The sequence below is a fragment of the Muntiacus reevesi genome, chromosome 4 (genome assembly GCF_963930625.1).
Source record: "Muntiacus reevesi chromosome 4, mMunRee1.1, whole genome shotgun sequence".
Lineage (NCBI taxonomy): Eukaryota > Metazoa > Chordata > Mammalia > Artiodactyla > Cervidae > Muntiacus > Muntiacus reevesi.
In genome coordinates, this window is record NC_089252.1 from 40,976,467 (window position 1) to 41,004,382 (window position 27,916).

The 27,916-nt window shown below is 39.2% G+C and overlaps 1 protein-coding gene across 2 annotated transcripts in view; it reads right to left on the reverse strand.

The window, feature by feature from the left end:
• The window catches only part of SPIRE1 (spire type actin nucleation factor 1), a 146,614-nt gene that overhangs the window by 47,550 nt on the left and 71,148 nt on the right, over positions 1 to 27,916 (reverse strand). For both annotated transcript variants that reach the window (XM_065932610.1, XM_065932612.1), the window contains exons 3-4: positions 25,244 to 25,477; positions 16,788 to 16,913 (exon numbers count right to left, since the gene is read on the reverse strand). In XM_065932610.1, coding sequence (XP_065788682.1) covers positions 16,788 to 16,913; positions 25,244 to 25,477 — 360 coding nt within the window. The remainder of the gene's footprint in view (positions 1 to 16,787; positions 16,914 to 25,243; positions 25,478 to 27,916) is intronic.

Consider the following 27,916-nt stretch of genomic DNA (forward strand, 5'->3'; position numbering starts at 1 on the left):
TCTCTGCCAACATTTTTAGTTCCCAGCATCTTAGTTCCCAGCATGGTAACGATAACCCTATATGCAAAACAGAAAAGAGACACAGATGTACAGAAGAGAATTTTGGACTCTGTGGGAGAAGGCGAGGGTGGGATGTTTCGAGAGAACAGCGTCGAAACATGTATATTATCTATAGTGAAAGAGATCACCAGCCCAGGTTGGATGCATGAGACAAGTGCTCAGGCCTGGTGTACTGGGAAGATCCAGAGGAATCGGGTGGAGAGGGAGGTGGGAGGGGAGATCGGGATGGGGAACACATGTAAGTCCATGGCTGATTCATGTCAATGTATGACAAAAACCACTACAATATTGTAAAGTAATTAGCCTCCAACTAATAAAAACAAATGAAGGGAAAAAAAAAAGTAAATAAAATCTACCCTGTGAATCACAAGTACATCAAATGCTCAGAGTAGTTTTAATTTATTTGCATAGATTCAACATCAGCTCACACATAAATACCTCTTTTTAGATTAAACCACCCTTACAATATACACATTCATGTATATATACATGAATATAATACAATTATATTAATATATAATTAAATAAATTATACAAAATAAATATACAATAATACAATTATATTATATACTATTATTATACAATTATATTAATGTAATATTGATTATATTATCATACAATTATAATATTGATTATTATAATACAATATATATGTGAATACAATTCATGTATTAAAATAATATTTTAACAATAGCATTTTAGTGATCACCCTTTTCCTCCATATTGTTAACCATTCAGAACTGTTATTTAATGATATTTCTCTGTGAAATGGGTATGTTTTCAGTTAGAAACTTTTACATGTGTAAAAATGAGTGTCTCAAGAATTCCTTGGAAAAAATTTACTCAGTTAAAAGATACTAATATACTTTTAAAGAAATTACTTACATAGAGATTATTAAATGCATATCTCAAGTGATAATGTTGCTAATACAAATATTGCCTATAATAAAGAGAACATGTGTATCAGCTCCACAGAGTAAAAGCCATGATGTCCTTCCTAATGCAGATACTTTTGCCACAAAAAAGCAGGAAAAAGGCCTTTATCATATTTATCAGCCCAAATTAATATTTTTGAAATGACAGCATAAAAAGCCCCCAGTTACAGCAATTCTTGTGTTAAATGGAAGTCTTTCACACATATTAAAGAGCTAATGGATAATTACTAAAGAATATGATTTATATTTTCTTCAACCTTTAGACACTTTCTTAAAGATGTAACATGCTCCTTCTCCCAGAGGGATGGAAGAGGGAGAAGAAATGAGAATCAGAGCATTGTACTTAATGTACTTAATGTTAAGATTCTAAACTATAAATTTATATTCTGATAGCACAGCAGTAAAGGAATCTATCTGCCAATGCAGGAGATGCAGATTTAATCCCTGAGGAAGATCCCTGGAGAAGGAAATGGCAACCCATTCCAGTATTCTTGCCTGGAAAATTCCATGGACAGAGGATCCTGGCTGACTATAGCCCATAGAGTCACACAGAGTTGGACACGACTGAGCAACTGACCCAACAAAGCTTAATCTGGATTTCTACAGTTCACCAGAGAAATGAGAAAAAGTATAGATGAAGTCTTCAAAATAAAGGAAATTCATTTCTAAGTTCTAGAAAAGGAATACTGTTCCTCAATTCTCCCAATACTGCTATAGACAGAGACACACACACATACACACTGGTTGAGAGTGTAATGACTGTCTCTGCCACAGATGGCTGGACTCACAGCCTAAACATCTCTATCTTTTCAGTTTTTATACTCATCAACTATTCATACCTACAGACATCAGTGATGATCAACGTAAAATAATCACTGAAATTAAATAATCATTGAAATGCAAATCCAATCCAATAAGAAAGACCAATACTACATTAGAAAAATGGGCAAAGAATATGAATAGGTAATTTAAAAATACAAACAGCTCTTAAGCATGTGAAAAGGTACCCAATATCATTCATAATAAGGAAAATGTAAACTAAAAGTAAAATGTAAACTAAATCTCGAGAGTCCCTTGGACAGCACGATCAAACCAGTCAATCCTAAAGGAAATCAATCCTGAATATTCATTGGAAGGATGGAGGCTGAAGTTGAAGCCCCAATACCTTTGGCTACCTCATGTGAAGAGCTGACTCACTGGAAAAGGCCCTGATGCTTGGAAAGATTGAGGGCAGGAAGAGAAGGGCACAACAGAGGATGAGATGGTTGGACAGCATCACCGACTCAATGGATGTAAATTTGAAACTGTGGGAAACAATGAAGGAAAGGGAAGCCTGGCATGCTGCAGTCTACGGGGTCACAAAGAGACTTAGTAACTGAACAACAAAAACTAAAACTATGAAAGATAAATTTTTACTTATCACTTAGGAAACACATTGTAAGACGTAGAAAAATAAACACTCTTACACATTTTCAGAGTATCAATTAGTAAACATCTATGGAGGATAATTTAATATTTTATGAAAATTATAAATGCACAATTTCTCTGACCCAGCTCTTCTACTTTTTGGAATTTGTCTTACCCATGTAAGACACACACGAAAATCGCACCCATGAAAAATAAGTTAAAAACTATCTATTGCGGCATTGTTTGTAAAAAGCAAAAGACTGGAAGCAACTTATCTGTTGTCAATAGATGACAGATGACATCAATTATACCTTAAGCACACAACAGAACATCATGAAGACACACTAAATGTGAACACTACACACTGACATGAAATGACCTATAAGATACAATATTAAATGAAAAAAGGAAGGTTCAGAAGAGCATAAAAAAGAAAAAATATTGCTATTTTTCTATTAGTTATACATAAATTGTCTGTGCAAGGACACAAAAGAAATTAACGGTCTCTTCTGCAGGAGAGACTATGAGTGGCTGAGACAGAGGATGAGGCTTCCTGAACTACTCCTGGACTCCTGAAGTATGTGAATTTGTTTATTTGTTAAAGTTAATAAGTTCATGAAGTTACAGGAACTGATTGGTAGAAGAGTTCTGACATGATCTTTTACAGAAAGGATTCTTCTGAAAACATTTTAATAGGGAGGGTAGTAATGAAGGCAAAGAAACCTAAAGGCAAAGAGAGGGTAATTTCACCATTGCTGCTGAGGTGAGTGTTCTGGGATTTACTCCCATTCACAAAACAACATATCAAACAGAAAAGAGAGAGACTTTGACAAGGACTCTAAAAGTTACAGTGATTGATGATTTAATTAAAACGAACAAATGGGAACCTTACAGACAGACATCTGGTGGTAGATTCTTTCTTTCAAAAAATATGTTCACCACTTGGAGAACTAGAAATCCATTTTGGCTGTAGCGAGAAATTTCCAGTTAACTTAAATGTCGTCATAGTCCTGAATATTCATTGGAAGGACTGACACTGAAGCTTAAACTCCAATACTTTGGCCACCTGATGCGAAGAACTGACTCATTTGAAAAGACCCTGATGCTGGGAAAGATTGAAGGAGGGAGGAGAAGGGGACAACAGAGGATGAGATGGTTGGATGGCATCACTGACTCAATGGACATGAGTTTGAGTAAACTCCGGGAGCTGGTGATGGACAGGCAGGCCTGGCGTGCTGCAGTCCATGGGGTCGCAAAGAGTTGGACACAACTCAGCAAGTGAACTGAACTAAATGTCGTCGCAGTTTTATTATTAGAGGTATTGGGAACAGACATGAGAGGGCAGGCCAGGAATATAAGAAAGTTAATTAAAATATACTTCAACATGTGAATGAGACAGAGGTCTTGTGGCTTATCTCTGTGAGTGCGCTCAAGCAAGACAGCCTGAAGCCACATCACAGCAGATGTCCAAGGAGTCAATGTGCTGACTGGTGATGGCACCAGGATACAGGTGGGTGTGATTATTGGCTGTGAGATACTGGGAGGGGGAATATTTGATTTTTTTCAACCAATTACAGTTTATAAAATGTTGTTATATAACTTAAAAAAGCAGACAAAAGACAGTTTCATAACAGCCTGATCGTTTATAAAAAGTGTTTTTCCCCTCAGCAACGAAAAGATACTTTATATATGCATATATAATATTCTGTTTTAAGTAAAATACTTTAGCAATATCTTATTTAAGATTAACTGAGCTCAAGGATTTCATCATAAAATTATGATTCTTGTATAGCAGTAACTGAACTAATATATGTAAATCACTCAATAATGTATTACAGCAATAGCTTTGATGATACAGTGTAAAATTACTCAAATAATCTTTTGAAAATTCATAACGAACCATGCTGATTTCACCTTCTTAGCCCACAATTTCAATATATGGTCAAATACTAGCATCTCAAAACAGACTGGCTCTAATCTGGACACTGAGAAATCATCCTCCCATTACAGGGTTTTATTATATGTAGGGTAAGATTTATCCAATCAGAAGAATCTGACTAATAAGGAATAAAACAGTCACATGTGAGCAAGAATCACTCAAACACTTAGAAAACTGAGGCCCTGGAGTAATGCTGCTTCTTCTTGGAGCTCTGCGCCTCCATTCCCAGGCCACAGCCCACACCCACTGCCGGGGCAGCTGTTCCTGGATCCCAGCTCCTACCGGAGCACCATGTTCAGCCTGTGTCCCCAGTGGATGCACAGCTGCTGGGAGAGCCGCGGAGCTACTGTGCACTGCAGTCTCAGAGCCTTGTTTACGTACGATGAGTGTGCAAGAAACATTGGTTGTCATTCACTGCAACTGCCAAACAGAAGAGATGCAGTGCATGAATTATGAAATTCTCCCCATTGATCCTAATTCCTTTGGGACCTAGGTCTTCCTCAGTTACCAGGAACTGCATGGCTGAATATAGTTGCTGCATCCTTACAGGTCCACAAAGTCCAACACTCTGGCTTACAGACTCCTCCCATACCTTCTCATCTCCTATCGCCAGATCCACTTATGGCATTTGTCACTATTCCTACAACATAAGAAGGGTACTAATCCCGCTTCTGTCACCATGGGCAGCTAACAGCGTATTCTGCTGAACTGGGTGTCAGACTCCTCTCTGTGAGGTGAGCAGGAGGCAAAACGTAGTACTGCCTACTTCTCAGGACTTCGTGAGGGTTAACATCCTTATCAGAGCAATGAGCAAGAGACACTCAGGGATTGTAAGTGCTCATGTGAAAGTGACATAAATTGTTTGAGCCCAGAGCTGCAGCTGAGGACTTTGGGTCTTTTTCCCTTCAAACTACATAAATTTCCTTAGAGTGGATATCTCTGAAAAATTAATAAAAATCCAGGAGCACTCCATCTTACCCATACACCTCAAGTTCCCTGGACAGCAGCTCAAATACATGTAGTGACTATAAAAGACTTAAGGCTAGTTTTGTTTTGCTCCATTTCTTCTTGAAGGTCAATGCACTAAACACTTAGAAAAACTGAACTACAGAACAAAACACGCCATCAACCAGGTTGAAAAAAAAATCTCATTACTGAAGGACCCTAATGTTGCCTGAGGCCAAGGAAGCAGCAAGGGGAGCACACCTAAAAAGACAATAGGAGATATATCCTTGCTCCCTAAATCTATGACAGGGTTGGCAATATAAACATGGTCCTTGTCTTAAGAAGTTCAGTCTAGCGAGGAGACATATGTCAACAGTCATCCCAATAGTGTGATAAGTGACAGAAGCCAGAGCAGAGTGCTCTATGAATGAACACAGAGAATAAAGAAATTAACTTCCATCAGTAACACCATTTCAGGACAGTGGGCATCTGAGCTAGGTTGTAAGAGTAAGGAGGCACTTTCTAAGTGATAGAGGAAAAGGACAGTCCAGGCAGATGCAGAGGTCCTTAGCATCAGGGGCTGGAGGGAGGGCAGCAAAGCCGGTACAATGGTGAGCACGGGGAATGAAGAGCTGCACAGCTCAGATGGGGCCTCACTATGCACGGTCTTGATGCCGTGCTCATGGGTCTAAATGTCCCATCTACACGCATTGAGAAGCCAGCACCATCCTCACATGGGCACAGAGCACTGGAGGACAGGCTTCATATGTGAAGAGGGAAACCACATGAGGAGGCTGTGCCACAGCTCAGGTGCAAGAGGTCAGACCGCTGCCCAAGGAAGCACAGGGAAACACTAAAGAAGCTCTGTATCTGCAGACAAGTCAGGGGTCAGAGCACCAGGGTTCTAGAGACCTGGTGAGAAACTAGAGGTCCAACATCCAAACCACAGGTTCTCCATGTCATTTGCCACTGATCAAATATTTACAGAGGCTCTATTATTAATTCACTAGGGATGCAGCAAGTGAACTGGAGAGAGAATGTCTCTTGTCCTCTCTGAGAATGTGTCCTAGTGGCAGGTATCAGTGAGCAGGAAGAGACCAGCAAGACAGCTCTAGACTGTGATGGCTGCGAAAGAGGAAATACACAGAGCAATGTGACTTTCAAGGAAACAGGGAGTACACTCACCCTATGAAGGCATCTGAGGAGGCTCAGACACCCTTCAGCTAAGGACTGAGGATACAAAAGAAGAACCATAACTGAGAGGGTGAATGAACACAGGATTCGTAAGAAGGGTTTAAGATGTCAGCAAGAAACTTAATAATGAAGCACCAGAGGTGCAGCCACACTTGAGAAGAGATTCAAGATCATTCTGATGCAATAATCAGAAATGACAATCTACACCGTGAGATCCTGCCTCTGAAGAAATCCAAGATGGCTCTAATCTTATCAAACGTCTCATCCCTCAGGGATCAAAATGTTTGGGGGTATTCTACCTGCATTCCAGGGTGGATTGTATGTATGGCACAAGACACTTCAAGGAGAGAAAATTTTCATCATTTGGAGTATATAATCTTCTAACAGAAATTAAGACTTCAAAAATCTTTCACATGCCTTCTATTTAGCATTCTTACTTCAACAATATGAACATATAATATTTCAGAATTCTTGGTTACTTTTACTCCTCATTCAGTTGTGACTGATAATTGTTTTAGGAATTTCTTCTTTCCAGGGATTGGTTTACCACTAGATTTTTAAAATACACAAGCTCTTAGTCTCCACTGACATCAGTACAGTAGTAATCAGTACTGACTTTAGAGCTCGACGGTGACAACACTGAGCTTTCTTATAAAATTCATCTCAAATTTAAAATATTAAACAGCATAAAATATACAAAATAGTGTACATTAAATTCAGAGCAAATTTTAGTGGGAATGCACTTAAAACATGTATCTGTATACATTTTACCTACACAAAACAAGACTTGTACAAAAATAAGGAAAATCTTGTTGAATGAATACTTAGTCACATGAATTGTACTTTATGCAGAGCATTTTAAGACAAGAAGGATCTTACCATGTCTAATTGGCCCCTTTTCAAAACGAAGAATAAAGAAATCTAGCAATGTCTATTTGACTTATGCAGTCATATGATGAGTGAAAGAATGCATGCATGCCAAGTCGCTTCCGTCATGTCCGACTCTTTGTGACCCTATGGACCATAGCCCACCAGATTCCTCTGTCCATGGGATTCTCCAGGGAAGAATATTGGAGTGGGTTGCCATGCTCTCCTCAAGGGGATCTTACCAACCCAGGGATTGAACCCTATCTCTTATGTTTCCTGCATTGGCAGGTGGGTTCTTTCCCATTAGCACCACCTGGGAAGCCCTAAGTCAAAGAATATGAATCACTAAAAATAAAGGGGGTTTAAAAATGATTAATGTTTAGGATTTTCTATGTAGAGGATCATGTCATCTGCAAACAGTGAGAGTTTTACTTCTTTTCCAATCTGGATTCCTTTTACTTCTTTTTCTTCTCTGATGGCTTATAGCTAGGACTTCCAAAACTGTTGAACAGCAGTGGTGAGTAGTGAGTACGGGTCTTGCTCCTGATTTTAGAGAAAATGCTTTCAATTTTTTGCCATTGAGGATAATATTTGTAGTGGGTGTGTCATATATAGCTTTTATTATTCTGCAGTATGTTCCTTCTATGCTTGCTTTCTGAAGAGTTTTTATCATAAAGGTGTGTTGAATTTTGTCAAAGGCTTTCTCTGCATCTATTGAGATAATCATATGGTTTTTATCTTTCAATTTGTTAATATGGTGCATAACATTGACTGATTTGCAAATACTAAAGATTCCTTGCATCCCTGGAATAAATTCCACTTGGTCATGATGTATGATCTTTTTAATATGTTGTTGGATTCTGTTTGCTAGAATTTTGTTGAGGATTTTTGCATCTATGTTCATCAGTGATATTGGCCTGTAGCTATCTTTTTTTGTGGCATCTTAGTCTAGTTCTGGTATCAGGCCCTCATAGAATAAGTTGGGAGTTTGCCTTCCTCTGCAATTTTCTGGAAGAGTTTGAGTAGGATAGGTGCTAACTCTTCTACTAGAGTTAATCAGTGAATATAGTAAAGTTGCAGGATATAAAATTAATACACAGAAATTCCTTGCATTCCTACATACTAACAATGAAAAAACAAAGAGAAATTAAGGAAACAATCCCATTCACCACTGCAACAAAAAGAATAAAATACTTAAGAATAAATTTCCCTAAAGAAACAAAGGGCTTCCTTAGCAGCTCAGCTGGTAAAGAATTTGCCTGTAATGCAGGGACACTTGGATTTAATCCCTGGGTTGGGAAGATCCCCTGGAGAAGGGGAACAAAGGAGGCAAAAATATACAATGTACAAAAGACAATCTCTTTAACAAGTGGTGTTGGGAAAACTGGTTAACCATGTGTAAAAAAGAAACTACAGTACTTTCTAAGACCATACACAAAAATAAACTCAAAATGGATTAAAGATGTAAATGTAAAACCAGAAAGTATAAAACTCTTAGAGGAAAACATAGGCAGAACACTCCCTAACACAAATCACAGCCAGATCCTCTATGATCCACTTCCTGGAATAATGGAAATAAAAACAAAAATAAACAAATGGGACTTAAATAAACTTAAAAGCTTTTGCACAACAAAGGAAACTATAAACAAGGTAAAAAGGCAGCCTTCAGGATGGGAGAAAATAGCAGCAAATGAAAGAACTGACAAAGAATTAACCTCCAAAATATGTAAGCAGCTCATGCAGCTTGATACGAGAAAAACGAACAACCCAGCCAAAAGATGAGCCAAAGAACTAAACAGACATTTCTCCAAAGGAGACCTACAGATGGCTAGTAAACACATGAAAAGATGCTCAACATCACTCATTATCAGAGAAATGCAAATCAAAACCACAATGAGGTACCATTACACGCCAGTCAGGATGGCTGCTATCCAAAAGTCTACAAGCAATAAATGCTGGAGAGGGTGTGGAGAAAAGGGAACCCTCTTACACTGTTGGTGGGAATGCAAACTAGTGCAGCCACTATGGAGAACAGTGTGGAGATTTCTTAAAAAACTGGAAACAGATCTGCCATATGACCCAGCAATCCCACTTCTGGGCATACACACCGAGGAAACCGATATGAAAGAGACACGTACACCCCAATGTTCATCGCAGCACTATTTATAATAGCCAGGACATGGAAGCAACCTAGATGCCCATCAGCAGACGAATGGATAAGGAAGCTGTGGTACATATACACCATGGAATATTACTCAGCCATTAAAAAGAATTCATTTGAATCAGTTCTAATGAGATGGATGAAACTGGAGCCCATCATACAGAGTGAAGTAAGCCAGAAAGATAAAGACCAATACAGTATACTAACGCATATATATGGAATTTAAAAAGATGGTAACAATAACCCTATATATGCAAAACAGAAAAAGAGACACAGATGTACAGAACAGAATTTTGGACTCTGTGGGAGACGGCGAGGGTGGGGTGTTTCAGAGAACAACATTGAAACATGTATATTATCTAGGGTGAAACAGATCACCAGCCCAGGCTGGATGCATGAGACAAGTGCTCGGGCCTGGTGCACTGGGAAGACCCAGAGGAATCGGGTGGAGAGGGAGGTGGGAGGGGGGATCAGGATGGGGAATATTGTAAATCCATGGCTGATTCATGTCAATGTATGACAAAACCACTACAATATTGTAAAGTAATCAGCCTCCAACTAATAAAAATAAATGGAAAAAAAAATAAAATGCAAATCTGACAATGTCAAGAAAAAAAAAAACCACAATGAGGTATCACCTCACACCGGTCAGAATGGCCGCCATCAAAAAGTCTACAAAACAATAAAAGCTGGAGAGGGTGTGGAGAAAAGGGAACTGGAACCCTCTTACACTGTTGGTGGGAATGCAAATTGGTACAGCCACTATTGACAACAGTGTGGAGGTTCCCTATACCTCTTAAACAGAACTGCCATACAACCCATCAAACCCACTGCTGGGCAGACACACTAAGGAAACCAGAAGTGAAAGAGACACATGTACCCCAATGTTCATCACAGCACTGTTTACAATCGCTAGGACATGAAAGCAACCTAGATGTTCATCGGCAGATGAATGGACAAGGAAGTTGTGGTACATACACATAATGGGATATTGAATATTATTCATTTATAAAAAGGAATGCATTTGAGTCAGTGAATGAGATGGATGAAATGAGGTAGATGAAACTGGGACCTATTATACAGAATGAAGTAAGTCAGAAAGAGAAACACCAATACAGTATATTAACGCATATATATGGACCTATATGCAATGCAGCAAGAGACACAGACGTAAAGAACAGACTTTTGGACTACGTGAAGAAGGCGAGGGTGGGATGATTTGAGGGAATAGCATTGAAACGTGTATATTACCTTATGTAAAATAGATGACCAGTGCAAGTTTAATGCAGGAAGTGGGCAATCAAAGCCAGTGCTCTGGGACAACCCAGAGGGATGGGGTGGGGAGGGAGGTTCGGGGAGGGGTGACACATGTGCAACTGTGGCTGATTCATGTCGATGTATGGCAAAAACCACTGCAATGTTGTAAAGTAATTATCTTCCAATTAAAATTAATTAATTAAAAAGGTCAATATTGACATAAATATTTTAGATATATGATAAATAAAAAAGTTATTTGCTTGAGAAAAGATTTTTTCAAAAGAAAGATTATCTTTAAACAGCACACTTCTCTGACACATCAAGTTTCAACAGCTAAACCTCTTCTGTGAAACAAAGTGCCTCCTGGGGAATGGGGCTGGGGCTCACCACACACTCTACATGGAGACAGTAGTGTCAGAGCAGTTAGGAACACACCACACCAGTCAACTGACTTTCTAGTCTGAACACAATTTTATCTCATCTCTGACATTTCTATGCCACTCCTCTCTTTTCTCATTTTCATATTACTTCACACCTAAACTTGACACCTCTCCTCCTCCCATCCTGTTCCCATCTGTGTGCATGTGTGAGGCAGACACACACATTTGCACACACATTCCCTCATAAGCCTCCTTGTTCCTCAACACCAAATTCTACTCTGACTCACACGCCCTTTTCCCCTGCTGCTCAGGAGCCTGAATCCGAGTGCACACGAGGAATCTCCTCCAAGGACTCTAGATAGTCACCTTTCAGGACAGTGCAGTACAGGTGACTGTCCTTGCAGGGAGACAGCAATAACTGCCAAGGGTGCCGGTGCCAGGCTGGAGAGCACGTGGGATAAAAACGCAGCCATCAGAAATGCTGAGAGCGTCGTTCTGTGGGAATCACTAAGCGAAGCCTCAGTTTATTGATCTGCAAAGTGGGCATCACAGGGCTGTTTGTGGAGACTAAGTGAAGAAAGCAAGAGTGTCCACTTTGCAGCTGTGGGCGTAAATAACTGGGGAAGTAGCAGGGCTTAAAGTCTGAGGAATTGATAATTTCATTTAACAATAACAAAATCAGGGACAGATGCTCAAAAACTACTTAGACAGCACTGAACTAAAGCACACTGCCATTAATATAATTTCTTTTTTTCAGCCAAAATAATTTACACTTGAAATTTCCAAGTTCACTTCTCCCCTCCCCACTGCACTTGCTCACCAGCCACACCAGCCAATCGGGACCAGGGACCAGGCTGTGGTGGGGTAGGGGTTTTCGGCATGAGGGCACGGCTGTCTCATCTTTCATATGACCTGCTGCACTGAGTGTACGGCACTGAAAGGACAGTCCCTCCATCTACACTTGCATTCCAGAGTTTCAACTGCTTAGGAGACACTAGACTATGTGCTCATTTTCCAGGGTATCAAATTGCCTCTGAGACAGTTAACAGTAGCCAATTCAAATCCTATCATTTGGAGAACCACCTTCAGGGGTCTCATTCGTTGTTTAAGAAGAAAATCATTGCATTATGAAAAGGGATTAGAATGAAAATAAATTTGCCTCCTAAATAAATAGATGAACTAAAGGCCTTGTGCTCTGCAGAGCAGCCAGGTCTAGTAAATGTAATGACCTCCTAATACAATTAAAACACTTGGAAATTGATTATAGGTTTTACATTTTAAAAAACTGCCAACTGAGCATATAAGAAGTTAACATAAAGTACTTTTGGTCTATCAAATCAAGAACATCAACACTGAGCTCAAATGTTCTGACACTAATATTTTACCCTAATTTTATATACACACATGCACATATACACAGACATATGGTTGCTTGAAACATCACTGATAATATGTAATCAACGTGTTGAATCAGGTTATTACTTTGAAAATTCCAGTTGATATACACTAACTCATAGATATAGAAGAAAGACTGTCTGATTCTTAAATTGTACATTTTGAGATCTTCAGGAAAAATACCAAGTTAGCACAGAGTATTTTATTAGTGTGGACTTAGCACTCCTGAGATTAGGTTAAAGGTTAAAATGACTAACATACAAACATGAACTAATATGCATAAAAATTTTCTCTAATCTCAAGAAAACTGCATACATCAAAGAGGAAGGAGAAATCCACTTGGATTCTGTAAAACTTTACTCCTAAAACCTCAGTGTTGACAGGCCATGCATGAGTATAAAGCCTGTAATGAAACAGTACAGAACGTTCACGTCAGGATTTCCACAGGTTTTACAGCCTGCCTTCTCAAGACTCCCTGTTAAATAAGCTCTTCTGTGTAAATTGGATGGAGAGCATTCCAAGACCTCAATGACAGCCATAAAACTTCTCATATTTACTAGAAATATCTGGGTCATAATGTTTCCAAAAGTCAACAATGCCGTCCACCAGAAAATTTCTTATAGTCTAAAAAAACACAATGCATAAATTATTTCAGTTCAACAAACATTTCCAGAGTGTTTCCTGCGTGCACACACTACAGTGAGTCATTAACAGGAAGATGACTTAAAGCACAGTCATTTGTCTCAGTCCGACTATGGAGAAAGAGCTCAAAGACATAAGAACTCCCAGGGAGCATGAGAAGGGCAGGGAGTACAGAACAGAGGAAGTGAAGGGTGGAGGGAGATGACACATGAGCAGGGTTTAGATGGGTCAACAGGAGATCACCAAGAAGACAAGGCAGGGAGAGAACTCCAGACAGAAAGCATGAAGTATTATACTGGGGTCCCAGAACATACAGCAAGCATAGCATATTCAGAAACTAAGTAATTCTGACTGGATAGCATAAAAATGCAACAAAGGGAGACTTGAAAAGGAGAATAAAACACGAGTAGGTGAAATGCCATGAAGGTCTCACAGCAACACAATGGAGTTTAATTTCACCCTCCAGGCAATCGGAGTCATGTTAACCAGGAAGCAAATTGCCCGTGTCAGGCTCCCAGGTGTCCAGGGGTCAGAAGGGCCAAACTGAAAGTAGCAACTCACCCTTACTCCCCTCTGCATCTGAGCAGCCAAGAGGCCAACACGGGTATTTTGCTCCCCTACTCCATGTCCTCCCAAGACGGCACCAGCACAGTCAGATGACAGGCAGCGCAGGTAGGGAGCTTCCTCACTGCAAACATGTCATGGCCTGGGCTGCTGGGAAGGAAAGAGGGGAGGCGTGCCTCAGCCGAGGCTCCTGGAGTGGAGGTGCTGGACGATGAAGGCAGGTGCACATGAATGGCCATGGGCAGAGCACCTGAGTCCTCACTGGCCCCTCCAGAAAACCAGAGTGCAGCACCCAAGTCCTGTGCAGGGAGGGCGGCCTGCCAGGGAAAGCAGGCCTCGGCTCAGGCCTAGAAGACCACACGGAGGCCTGGGCCTAGAGTCAGACCCCTCAGGTCAGATCTGTGATCTGCAGAAATCACTCCCAGACACAGTGGAAGCTTAACTGGATGGAGAGAATTCACAGTGATGAGGCCAGGAGGCACCTACTGGAATACTCCAGGTTGCACATGTGGACTAAACTCTTGATAAACAGACCCTCATCCACAGAGGACACAGAGTGAATCCAGGAAGGGCTGATAAACTGGAAGAAAAGGGGTGGGGGATGGGTGTCAAGAGACAAGACCAGTTCAGCTGGCAGTGAGGGATGAGTCTGAAGGACAGAGCTACATCAGGGGTGATTTACAAGATGGAATGATAGCAGATTATCATGAGGACAAAGGTATGTTTGGGCTTCCCCTGTGGTTCAGCTGGTAAAGAATCTGCCTGCAATGCAGGAGACCTTGGTTTGATCCCTGGGTTGGGAAGATAACCTAGAAAAGGGAAAGGCTACTCACTCCAGTATTCTGGCCTGGAGAATTCCACAGACTGTATAGTCCATGGGGTCGCAAAAAGTCGGAAACGACCCGAGTGACTTTCACTTTCACTTTCACAGGTATGTTCAGGTTCACAGAGTGCTGAGGTAGAGAACGGTCAAGGATACACAGCCAGAGATGCTTTTCATCAAACAAATCAGTCGAGATGATGGCAGATGACAGTGTCAATGGGCTTGACTAGCAGAAGTGGATGGTGTGGGGTCCTGGTACAAGTGTGAGGAGTCCTGACTAAGAAGAAGCAGACCGAGACCGTCACCCACCCACCCACCCACCCAGCCTGGAGACCTGCAGCCATGAGGGCAGAGCAGCCTCGCACAGAGGAGGCACAGAAAGCACTGCCTAGGGGAGCAGGAATCCTCAGAGGAGACTGAGGTTCAGAGGAGATCTTTCTAAACATGAAACACAGTTTCTAGAAAGAAGGATGGAAAAAGCTGAGAAGAGATCAGCAAAGTAAGGAACTAGAGCAGGAGATGATCAAACTGGACAGAACCACTATCTATAAAGACCCAGACGTCAGGTGCTGCTGGAGGTGACATTGGGACATAAAGCCAAAACCCTGACCCAAGGTCCCCAACCTTTACCAGGGCCTGACCAGTCTCTGTGGGCATCAAAGCCACTAATGGTCCCAAACACTCATGCTCTTTTACTCCATTTGTGAGATGTCTCTTTAAATAGACTTTTACTTAAAAAAATCTCTGAGAATTTGTTTGGCAAAACAAAGTTTTCATCAAAAGCAGAAAAGAAACACAATTGCTTATGCTCACTGGACTAGAAAAAATATTTATTAATATTCTTTAATTCAGAAATGATTCCTAAGAACATCTGTGTTGAGAGGACTCTACAAGCTCATTTACTTGACCCTAACTGCACAGGACTCTACTTGCACTCTGAAAATAACAGGAGCATCTCTGAAGACAACCGTATCAATTCCAACAAGCTGGGGAAGATAATTACCAAAAGTGATCTTTCTAGTAAACCTATTATTTACCAAAACTTAATTGAGAAAAAAAAAAAACTTAATTGAGGCTATCTTTCGGGTGTGTCCTCAGACCCTCTGTCCTCTGGTTCTCTCCAGGAGGAAAAGCTAGTCCATGAGACGTGTTTATATTTATTCTTCAAACAACATTCAATTCACCCTTTCCACCCTGTTAAAGACTTTCCCCTTGGGTCCAATTCTATAAATTCCTAGAAAAATACAGACAAAACTTTTCATTAGCTTATCAAAAAAAGGCAAATTACAAGCAGAATCCTGGTCAGACCTAAAGAAGAATGCTTGGAGCTCTCATTCATGAATATATTAACAAAACAGATCCATTCAGGGTGATTTATGAAGGGTGATCTGGCTCAGATACCCAAATCTTCCATTATTAGCACAGCTAAGGAGTCTCACTTTAATACAAGTTAGTATTGTCCTTCTTCCCTTACACATCTCATATGTGTCCCTCCCCAAGCTGTGTGTCATTGTGAGTTTTAAACTAGTGTCTCAGATAAACTCCATACTTTAGTCATAAAAGAAATGATAACCACCACTGATCATATACTAAGCTCTTATTATGCGCCAGGTGCTTTACCCAGACCTCAAGACTCTTCACAACTGTGTCTATGGGATGTAAAATATGGCAATTCACCTTGTAAATAAACTAGAGTGATTCTCTTTGGACTCCACACATAGTATTTTTAATTTATAGACAATGATAAATGATAAAATAGCTAACATGAGACTCTGGATTATCTTAATATTAATTCACATCTCCTGCATTAAATATCTACTCACATCTGCTATATAAGTTAAATTACCAGAAGTGCAGATTCCTTTCCAAGTCCGTATCCCTTCCTGAAAGACACACTAACACGCTTTAAAATAGACAAAAGAGAGGCAGAAAGAGGTAAAAATAAATAAATAAAATCATACAGGAAACTGATTCAACCAGTTCAGCAATATTTATTTTCCATCTGTAAGGAAGCTTTATGAAAATCTGTTTTATCAGATGGATTCATACAGTAACATTTTAAGAAACAGATTTCATTTTGCCTAAGTTGCTTCTTTCCTGAATAATTTTCAGCACTCATCAGAAGGATAGAGATAAACACTTTAAATAACATGATGGGCAATGTTGGAAATCAGGTCTGTCTTTCACAATGCCCAAAATAGGGAGCAGCAGCACTCACCTCCTTCGCACTCTTGATTTTGGTCAGAAACGTATGCAGCTCCATCGTCTCTGCAAACAGTGCACGACATACTGCCTGGTAATGATTTGGTGCCTCTGCTTCAGTCGGGAGATGAGCAGCACACAACTACAGAAGAGGAAAACAATGGTGCCTGCTTATTATCTTGGTTTTAAGGTACCTGAAATACAGACAAACCTGGTAGTGCCCATTTTCACATCACACGGCAAGGCAACCCCATGATTCCCATGACCCAAAGCTGAATGCCCAACAAGACCACCAGGGAAGTCCACACAATTATACAGAAAGAGAGGTTCATGACTAACCACCCCCCAGTACAGGTGAGCAGAATTAGCTTCTACTTGACAATGACAGCACGTGTGTAAAAGTGTGGCCTGAGAGTAGAAGAGGGACAACCACTTACAGAGTACTGATCATAACTCAGGTATTTTAATAGCTACCATTTATTATTTACCAAGCCACGTCCTACATTTGACATATTATATACACAGTGTAACATCATTTACTCTTCCATGTAGCCCTGAATTAGCACCACTTTACAGCAACAGAAACTGAGGCTTCAGAGGAAGCTAGGGACTTGTCCATGGTCATAAAGTTAATGTAAGGGAGGAGGATTCAACACAGTCATATTTGATTCTGAAGCCCAAGCTCATTCTAAAACACGCGGAGTTGTATAATTTGGTAACAAGAATGCCAAGAAGACATGTGAACCACTGGGAAGATGCCTCATCATTAAATGGGCAGTGGTGGAAAGAGGGCAGAGGGCAACTGTAATACCTCCAGTCCTAATGTCATCAATAGTACACAGCCCATAACTACTTGTGGGTCAAAGATGCAATTTAAGACCATGCACAACAATTTGGAAAAATCAAACAATTTACTAGATTGGAAAAGACGTTCTGTTAAGACTATAATGCATTAGGATAATTTTATCTTTCTATAATAATTTTGCATCTGTGTACAGTAGTTATATTTTAATGTATTTGCATTAAAATTGGGTGAAGAGGGAGGTGGGAAGGGGGATCGGGATGGGGAATACGTGTAACTCTATGGCTGATTCATATCAATGTATGACAAAACCTACTGGAAAAATAAATAAATAAATAAATTAATTAATTAATTAAAAAAAAAGTTGTAAGTTCTCCCTTATTCTTTACCATATGCTTGACATTAATATATATTTATTATATTTAATAACTTGTATCTTTTGGAGAGTAAAAGATATCTTTGTAGCTTGTTAATATCCTTCATAATGTGGCTTTCTGTTATTTTTCATTTGTAATAAGTATTGTATGCAATTTAATAGATTATTATCTTTAATAAAATACATTCTCAGGGAAATGTTTCAGCAAGTGTGTCAGCAACAAACTTTCTTCACAAACAGGTTAAGAACTGATGCACTGGGAGCATGAGAGCAAAACTGCACAAGTTTAACCATTCATAGAGCAACCAATGAACAGAGTGTATTTTTTGCTCAATTATTTTTATATGTAGAACAGAGCTTCTCACATAAAATTATCATTTCCAAGGTGATGAAAGGCAACCGCTAGGACTTCCACCTTTCACTCGTCCCACAATTTTATACTCCAATTATATACTGTGAAATATGGCATAACATTTTTTACTGTAATTCATAGTAAGAAATGCATTTAACATAAGGATTCAAACACATGCGTAAGTATATGTTTTATACACAAACATTTTACAAAATGAAACTTACACAATCAACTGATTTCACAACCCATTAACAGGCTGTGCCCTGTAACTTGGAAAACCTGGTGTAAAAGTCTAAAATCTTTTTAATGTATATGATATAATCATATATGTAAATAATCCACAAAAATTATTAGCACTAAAAAGAAATTTTAGCAAAGTTGAGGGATACATGATCAACACAAAAACATTCTATTTTCATTTTTAAAATAGTAAAAAAATTTTTTTAAATTTAACCAAGGAGGTGTGAAACTTACACACTGACAGATACTAAAGAAGACAGATGAATGGACAGACATCCTGTATTCATGGGCTGGAAGGCTTAATATTGCTAAGATGGTTGTTGTTGTTCAGTCACTCAGTCGTATCGAACTCTTTGCGATCCCATGGACTGCAGCACTCCAGGCTTCTCTGTCCTTCACCATTTCCCAGAGCTTACTCAAACTCATGTCCATTGAGTTGGTGATGCCATCCAACCATCTCATCCTCTGTTGTCCCCTTCTCCTCCTGCCTTCAATCTTTTCAAGCATCAGGGTCTTTTCCAATGAGTCGGCTCTCTGCATCAGGTGGCTAAAATACTCGAGCTTCAGCTTCAGCATCAGTCCTTCCAATAAATATTCAGGATTGATTTCCTTTAGGATTGACTGATTTGCTCTCCTTGCAGTCCAAGAAACTCTCAAGAGTCTTCTCTTGAGAGAAGATCTACAAAATGATCTACAGATTGAATGCAATTCCTAACTAAATCCCAAAGGCCTTTTTGAAGAAATGGAAAAGCTGATCCTAAAATTCATGTGGAATTGCAAGGGCCCCAAATAGCTGAAACAATCTTGAAAAGAAGTGTTAGAGACTCCAGCTTCCATATTTTAAAACTTACCTCATACTTATAGTAATCAAAACAAAGTGGTATTTGCATAACAACAAACATATAGATCGATGCCACAGAACTGAGAGTCCAGAAATAAACCCATGTATCTATGGTTGATTGATTTTTTATGAAAGTGCCCAGACCATCAAGGAGGGAAAGAATAGTCTCTTCAACAAATGATGCTGGGAAAAGTGGATATCCACATGGGGCGGGGGGGGGGAGTTGTACCCCTACCTCACACCATACATAAATATTAACTCAAAATGGATCAGAGACCTAAATTTAAGAGTCAAAACTATAAAACTCTTTGAAGGTGAAGTGAACCTTCATAGGGGTGAACCTTCATGGTCAAGAACTTAGTAGCAGCTTTTAAGACATGATACCAAAAGCACTAGATACAATATATCTTACTTTACTACAGCACTATATTATGCATTGCAGATAGTGTGTTTTTTACAAATTGAAGGTTTATAGTGACCCTGCACATTAGGCAAGTTTATCAGTGCTATTATTCCAGCACCATTTGTTCACTTCTTGACTCCGTGGCACATTTTGATAATTCTTGCAATATTTCAAACTTTTTCTTCTTCTTCTTATTTTATTAATTTTATTATTATTAATATTTTTATTATTTTATTATTATTTGTTGTGGTAATGTGATCAGTGATCTTTGATGTTACTATTGTCATTGGTTTTTTGTTTTACATTTTAAAGTATGTATTTTTTTTAGATATAATGCCATTATACACTTTAAAATAGACTACAGTATAGTATAAATGTAACTTTTATATGCAATGGGAAACCAAAATATTCATGTAACTCACTTTACTGTAACCTTTGCTTTGTTGCAGTGGTCTGGAGCTAAACCTGCACTACCCCCAAGGTATGGCTGTAAATGGATAAATTAAACTTCAAAGTTAAAAAATGTACACTAGTCAAAAAGGCCATCACCAAAAAACCTACAAACAATAAATGCTGGAGAGAAAAGGAACCCTCTTATACTGTTGGTGGGAATGTACATTGGTATAGCCACTAGAGAGAACAATGTGGAGATTTCTTAAAAAACTAGGAATAAAACTACCATATGATCCAGCAATCTCACTACTGACACATACCGTGAGAAAATCAAAATTTAAAAAGAAACATGTATCCCAACATTCCCTGCAGCTCTATTGACAATAGCCAGGACATGGAAGCGACCTAAATGTCCATCACCAGATGAATGGATAAAGAAGTCATAGTGCATACATACAATGGAGTATTACCCGGCCATAAAAAGGAATGAATTTGAGGCAGTTTAACTGAGGTGTATTAACCTAGAGACTATACTCAGAGTGGAGTAAGTCAGAAAAACAAGTATTGTATATTGACACACACACACACACACACACACACACACACATATATGTATATATATGTATGTATGTATGTGTGTGGAATCTAGAAAAACGGTACAGATGAACCTATCTGCAGGGCAGGAATAGAGACACAGACATAGAGAACAGACTTGTAGACACAGTGGGGGAAGGAGAGGGTGGGACGGATTTAGAGAACAGCACTGAAACATTTATATTATCCTATGTAAAAAACAGCTATTGGGAAGTTGTTATGTACCACAGGGACTTAACTCAGTGCTCTGTGACAACCTAGAGGGGTGGGAAGGGGTGGGAAGGTTCAAGAAGGGAGGGATATATGTATGTTGTTCAGTTGCCCTGTCAGGTCTGACTTTTTGAGACCCCATGGACTGCAGCACTCCAGGCTTCCCTGTCCCTCACCATCTCCCAGAATTTGCCGAAGTTCATGTTCACTGCATCAGTGATGCTGTCCAGCCATCTCATCCTCTGATACCCTCTTCTCCTTCTGCCCTTGATCTTTCCCAGCATCAGGGACTTTTCCAATGAGTCGTCTGTTCACATCAGGGACCAAAATACTGGAACCTCAGTTTCAGCATCAGTCCCTCCAGTGAATATTCAGGGTTGATCTCCCTTAATATTCACTGGTTTGACCTCCTTGCTGTCCAAGAGACTTTCAAAAGTCGTCTCCAGAATCACAGTTCGAAGGCATCAATTCTTTGGTGTTCTGTCTTCTTTACGGTCCAGCTCTCACAACCATATGTGACCACTGGGAAGACCATGGCCTTGACTATATGGACCTTTGTCGGCAGAGTAATGCCTAACCTGGATATACGTATACTTATGGCTGATTCACGTTGTTGTAGAGCAGAAACCAATACTACTTTGTGAAAACAATTATCCTCTAATTAAAAAACAACAACTGTACATCGAAGGATTCTATCAAGAGCATGAAAAGACAATCCACAGAATCAGAGGAAATATTTGCAAATCATGTATCTAATAAGGATCTACTATTCAGGATGCGTAAAGAACTCTTAAACTCAAACAAAAGATAAACAACCCAATTTAAAAATGGACCTGAATAGACATTCTTCCAAAGAAGGTAGACAAACGGCCAAAAAGCAAATAAAAAGATGCTCACCATCACGAGTCATTAAGAAAATGCAAATCAGGCTAATTCATGTCAATGTATGGCAAAAACCACTACAATATTGTAATTAGCCTCCAACTAATAAAAATAAATGAAAAAAAAAAAAGATGAAATGTTAAAAAAAAAAAAAAGAAAATGCAAATCAAAACCACAATTAGATACCACTCACATTCACTAGGATGGCTATAAAAGCAAAGAGAAAATGGAAAGTAAGTGTTAGCAAGAATGTGGAGAAACTGGAACCCCTGTGTATTGCTAGTAGAAATGAAAATGGTGAAGCCACTGTGAAAAATAGCTTGATGGTTTCTCAAGAGGTTAAAGATAGAATTACCATGTGATCCAGCAATTTCGTTCCTGGGGTGTATTTCCAAAAGAATTTAAAGTAGGTATCCAAACAAAAACTGAAACACAAATGTTCATACCAGCACCATTCACAGCAGCCAAAAAAAAGGTGAAAACAATTCAAATATTCTTTAGCTGAGGAGTGGATAAACAGTGGTATATTCATAAAATGGAATTTTATTAAGCCATAAAAAGGAAGAAGGTACTGACACATGCTACAACATGGATGAACCTTAAAAACATTACACTCAGTCAAGAAGCTAGACACCAAAAGCATATACCATATGATTCCATTTATATGAAATACAAGAATATATAAATCCACAGAGAGAGAAAGCTGATCAGTGGCTGCCATGGGCTGAAGGAGAAGGGATAGGTTTCCATCTGGGATAAAGAATAGGCTCTGGACTGAGATAGAGCTGATAGCGGGATAGGATTGTGAATTACTTAATGGCACTAAATTGTGCAACTTTAAATGGTAAACTTTGTTATGTGTATCTTACCACAATTTTTTAATGTACAAAAAAAAAACTGTTTTTAAAGCCAATGAAATTTCATGAAGTTTCCACTGAGACATAGGAGAAATAATCCCTTAGAGGAAAAATAACCCCAGTAATTATTTCAGTTTCAATGAATTACCTGATAATTATCTTATTCTTTGTGTTTATATGCATCATCACATCTAATTCTTATGTCAATCCAATTTAGAGATTAAGAAATAGAGATTTACAATAACTAAGAATTGACCCAAGCCACATACCTAGCCAGCAGAATTGGAAGTGAACCCAGGCAGTCTAACAGCAGAATGAGTTACACTAAAGGAAGTAATGTTCTTACACTAAAAGAAGCAATATTCTTCAAGTGCTGAAACAGTTAGAACATAGCATACAGGCAGCATGCCCCAAATGACCTCTACAGTTACCAAACAAGTGACGCTTGTGGAGGAGTGGAAATTCTACAGACTTGTGTCCACAAGTTTGCTCTCTTTGTCTGCGTACACAGTCTCTCCTCTATACACACCCCAGACAGTACATGCAGAATTTTGTGGTCTTTTCTCCATTTATTAAAAATTTCCCACACTGCTACTTAACCTACATGATTGTAATTTTAAAGACCATATGATAATCCATGTAGCTGATACATCATTTTTCTGGAAGTCATTTATTTCCAGTTTCAAAACAGTGTAATTAATGCTGTGATACACATCTCCTTGTTATCTATGTAACATTTCATTTTAAATATCATCTCCTTGTACAAAGAACAGACTGGTGATGCCAGTGGTTGGGGCTTGGGGGGGGGGGGTACAAAGTGGAATGGGTGAAGGTGGTCAAAAGGTACAAACTGGCAGTTATAAAGTCAGTCAGTCCTAGGAATGTAATGTATAGCATGGCGACTAAGGTAACAATACTGTACTGAATATCTGAAAGTTGCTGAAAGATAGAACTTAAAAGTTCTCATCACAAGAAAAAAATCTGTAACTATGTGTAGTGATGGATGTTAACTTGACTTATTTTGGTGATCATTTTGCAATTTATACAAACAAGGAATCATTACCTTGTACAGTTGACACTAATATGTTACATGTCAATTATACCTGAGCTTAAAAAACTGACCTTTTTGAAAAATTTCTAATAGTAGTATTACTGTGTGGAAAAATTTTGAACATACACAAAATGAGGTGAACAGTATAATGAATTACCATCCATCACCCAATTTAGCAATGATCAATTCATGGCCAATCTTGCTTTATCTACATCCTCATCCACTTAAGCCTCACCCTCCAGGATAATTTTATAACAAATTTCAGATATCTGAATTTCACATGTAGATATTTCAGCATATACTCATTAAATGATTTTTTAAAAATATACTCACAATTCTACTATAATATTTAAAAATATGAATAATTCCTAATATCACCAACTATAGAGTAAAAGGTCAAATTTTCCTGATTATCTCAAATATACCCACAGTTCATTTTTGTTTTTTTCATTACTCTAGGAGGTGGAGCAAAAAACATATTACTGTGATTTATGTCATATCTTAGGCAGAGAGTGTTCTGCCTATGTTTTCCTTTAAAAGTTTTATAGTACCCAGACTTACATTTAGGTCTTTAATCCAGTCTGAGTTTATTTCTATGTATGGTATCAGAGACCATTCTAATCTATAGATTCAATGTAATCCCCATGAAATTACCAATAGCCTTTTTCAGAACTTTCCTGATAGTTCAGTTGGTAAAGAATCCGCCTGCAATGTGGGAGACCTGGATTCGATCCCTGGGTTGGGAAGATCCCCTGAAGAAGAGAAAGGCTACCTACCCACTCCAGTATTCTGGCCTGGAGAATTCCATGGGCTGTATGGGGTCACAAAGAGTTGGACACGACTGAGACACTTTCACTTCACTTTTTCAGAACTAGAACAAAAAATGTAAAATCTGTATGGAAACACAAAAGGCCCCAAATAGCCACGGCACTTTTGTGGGGAGAAAAAAAGAAAAGCAACAAAGACAGATCTAGAAGAATTAGGTTCCTTGACTTCAGACTGTACTACAAAGCTACAGTAATCGAAACAGTAGGATACTGGCACAAAAACAGACACACATCAATGGAACAGGAAAGAAAGCCCAGAGGCAAACTCACACACACCTATGCTCAACTCATCTATGACCAAGGAAGCAAGAATACACAATGGAGAAAAAACAGCCTCTTCAATAAGTGGCAGGAGGAAAACTAGACAGCTATATGTAAAGGAATGAAATTAGAACACTCTTACGCATTTCATTATGGACATGAAACTGAGCAAACTCTGGGAGATGGTGAAGGACAAAGAAGCCTGGCATGCTGCAGTCCATGGGGTTGCAAAGAGCTGAACACAACTTAGTAAGAAAATAACAACAATGCACTTCATTGAAAGCCGAAAGTCTAGGAACTATTATCAAATGTTAAATCACCATTCAATTTTTTAAAGTGAAATAACAACTCTCGAAAGAAAGAGATACTGCTGTACACATTACCTTCATGACATCTCTATAGGACCGGATGGCTGAGACTTTCCTCTTTTCGTCGTCATCCTCCTCCAGACCCTCATCTGCAGCCTCGTAGCCCTCATCATTGCTGCCATCAGCCTCTACCGTGTTGGCCATGCGATCAATGAGCTGCTCCAGTGGGGGGCTTAACTCCCTTTCTTCATTCTCCTTCAAGCCATAGTCCAGTGCCTTATAAATAATAATTCCCAAAGATTCTATAACCTAGGAACATTAAGGAAGGTGGTTAATAGAGACAACTGAACAGCTTTATAGAACTAACTGTAAGACATAGAATATTTTGTATGGTATTTAAGCTAGGTCTAATCTATTCCATTTCAGAAACGTGACACATTAAATTTGAGGAGATTAAAAAAGTCTCACCTGTGCTTTTTAAAAAAATCTCAGATGGAAATATTTGTGTAATTTCTTCAAACCAGTATGTAACACATACACAAAGCCTTTTCATATTTTCTTAGATTTATGTTAAACACTAGAATCTATATTCTCCATTTATATAAAATACCAGCAATACCAACCAGGTTGACTTTCCACATTTTCAAACCATATTTTTTCAGAATAGACAGAGTTACAGAAGAACATATCCATTCAGAACTGTTATGACAACACTTATCTAATTAGGGATTTCATAGACATATCAAGGATCTGAGACTGAAAACTCAATGACTGCTAGCAGCTAACTTAAGCTTAAACAAACAAATCTATTTACAGCCATGTCCTTCTGACAGGGGCTGGCAGTGCTGCAACTTCCACCTTAAGGTGCTGCCTGCGCATCAGGTGGAACCATCTGTAAACCAGGCTGGAGTCTTCTGTCAACTGATTGGAGAACTCCCCCAGGGCAACAGGTACAGGCTGGAAAAGACAGAGTGGCTCAGCAGCATGCACTTGCGTGATGCCTCCAGGGCCAACCTGGGCCAAGCACATATAAAATGCTTCCAGTGGATGATGGGCTGCCTCTGTACACACCCAAACTCATGGCTAGAAGGGTCAATAACCCCCAGTTTACAATGGGCAGCTCAGGACTCAGGTAACTTGGTGGCCCACCGTTGAGTGTTCAGTCTTGACTGTGGACCAGCATCAGACCAAGAGCCATTTCTCAAAAGGAAAGCAGTTCTCCACAAAAAGCTGCAGGGCTCTGCTCCAGAACCCTACGGGCCTGCATTGCAACTCACCGCAGGGATGCCCAAGGCTCAGCCTGTAGCCCTCTCTGCCACTGACACCACAAGCACCACTACATCTGCAGGGTCAGGTGGCCCGTACAGCAGAGAAGCTAGCCTGGCAGCTGCATTTGTGGCAGAGCTCTTCCTGTCCTGGGGCCTGCTCAGAACTAGCAGCTTTCTGGGTCCTTCAGCAAATGGGCTACAGTAATACAACACACTTGGAGGAATATGTGCCTTCAAAATTCAGATTCCACCAAGCTTTGCGCTTTTTTTCTGGTTGCAGTCAGGACCTTGGAAAGGATGTCCTAAAACATTTTGGAGGGTCTCCCAGCTCCAGGATAAACTACACGCACCTGGTTTCAATGTCCCAAATCTATTACCTTTCCTGATTTAAACCTGAGCCATGAAGCAGTCCTATATGTAATCCAACCTCTCAGAAACACAACATAACAAGGCTGGGCATTATTAGACTGACACATATAGTAGCTGACTCATCACTTTCACGGACTCCAGGAACTTCTACCCTTGTGCTAGAGAAGCATCTACCTAGTTCTACACAGTCTGGAGCTGGTGATAACAGATGAGCACCCAAAAGACAACTGAAACATAACAGTACCTGGACACATTAACTCGCCTACAGATAAATACTTACACTAATTTTAGAAAGTCATTTTTCAAAACTTGTGGTGTTTGTTCAGTTGCTAAGTCATGTCTGAAAGTGATTTAAGTATTAAGTAGGAGAGTTCCAACTAAGAAGCTCTTCAGAAAATTAGAGACATTTTTTGCATGTTGATAGTGATTATAATCTACCTGTATAAATATCAACCTGACACTTCTCCATCTTGTTCACAAAAATACTATAAAAGACTTACTACACTTTCTTGCTGCAATATCTAAATACTAACTGTGGTACTCTCATATTTAGTAAAATTTATCCCCCCAAGGGATAATTTTCTATTAGTTAATCCAGCTAATGTCCACTATACTAAGCACCCTTCCTTTCACTTATGAATTCAGTCCACAGATTTACTAAGAATCAAGTGTATGTGCCAATGAAGAAATAGATGAGGAGAAGAGATCTGTGGCCTTCACAAAGTTTTGTCCTAGGGAAAACAGATAATTAATAAGCTAAATGACTGTGCTACACATTATAATAAAGAAGGGAAGGGTGTTATGAGAGCATAATTTAATAGGGAACCCTAACTAGTCTGAAGATCAGGGAAGCCTTCATTAAGAAAATGAATTTTAAGTAGAGTTAACCACAAGAAGAAGGGGGTTAGAGAACAATTCCAAAGATAGGGAACAGTGAGTATGAAGGTCTAGCGATAAGGAAGAACATGGAATGAATGACTGAAGAAAAAAAACTCCTAATGACAAGAGGACAGTTAGGATGAGGCTTGTGAGGTGGGAATATATTCACACATCACATGAGGCCTCAAAGGCTCCCTGACAGGTCTGAAAGAAAAGTGAAAGTGAAGTCGCT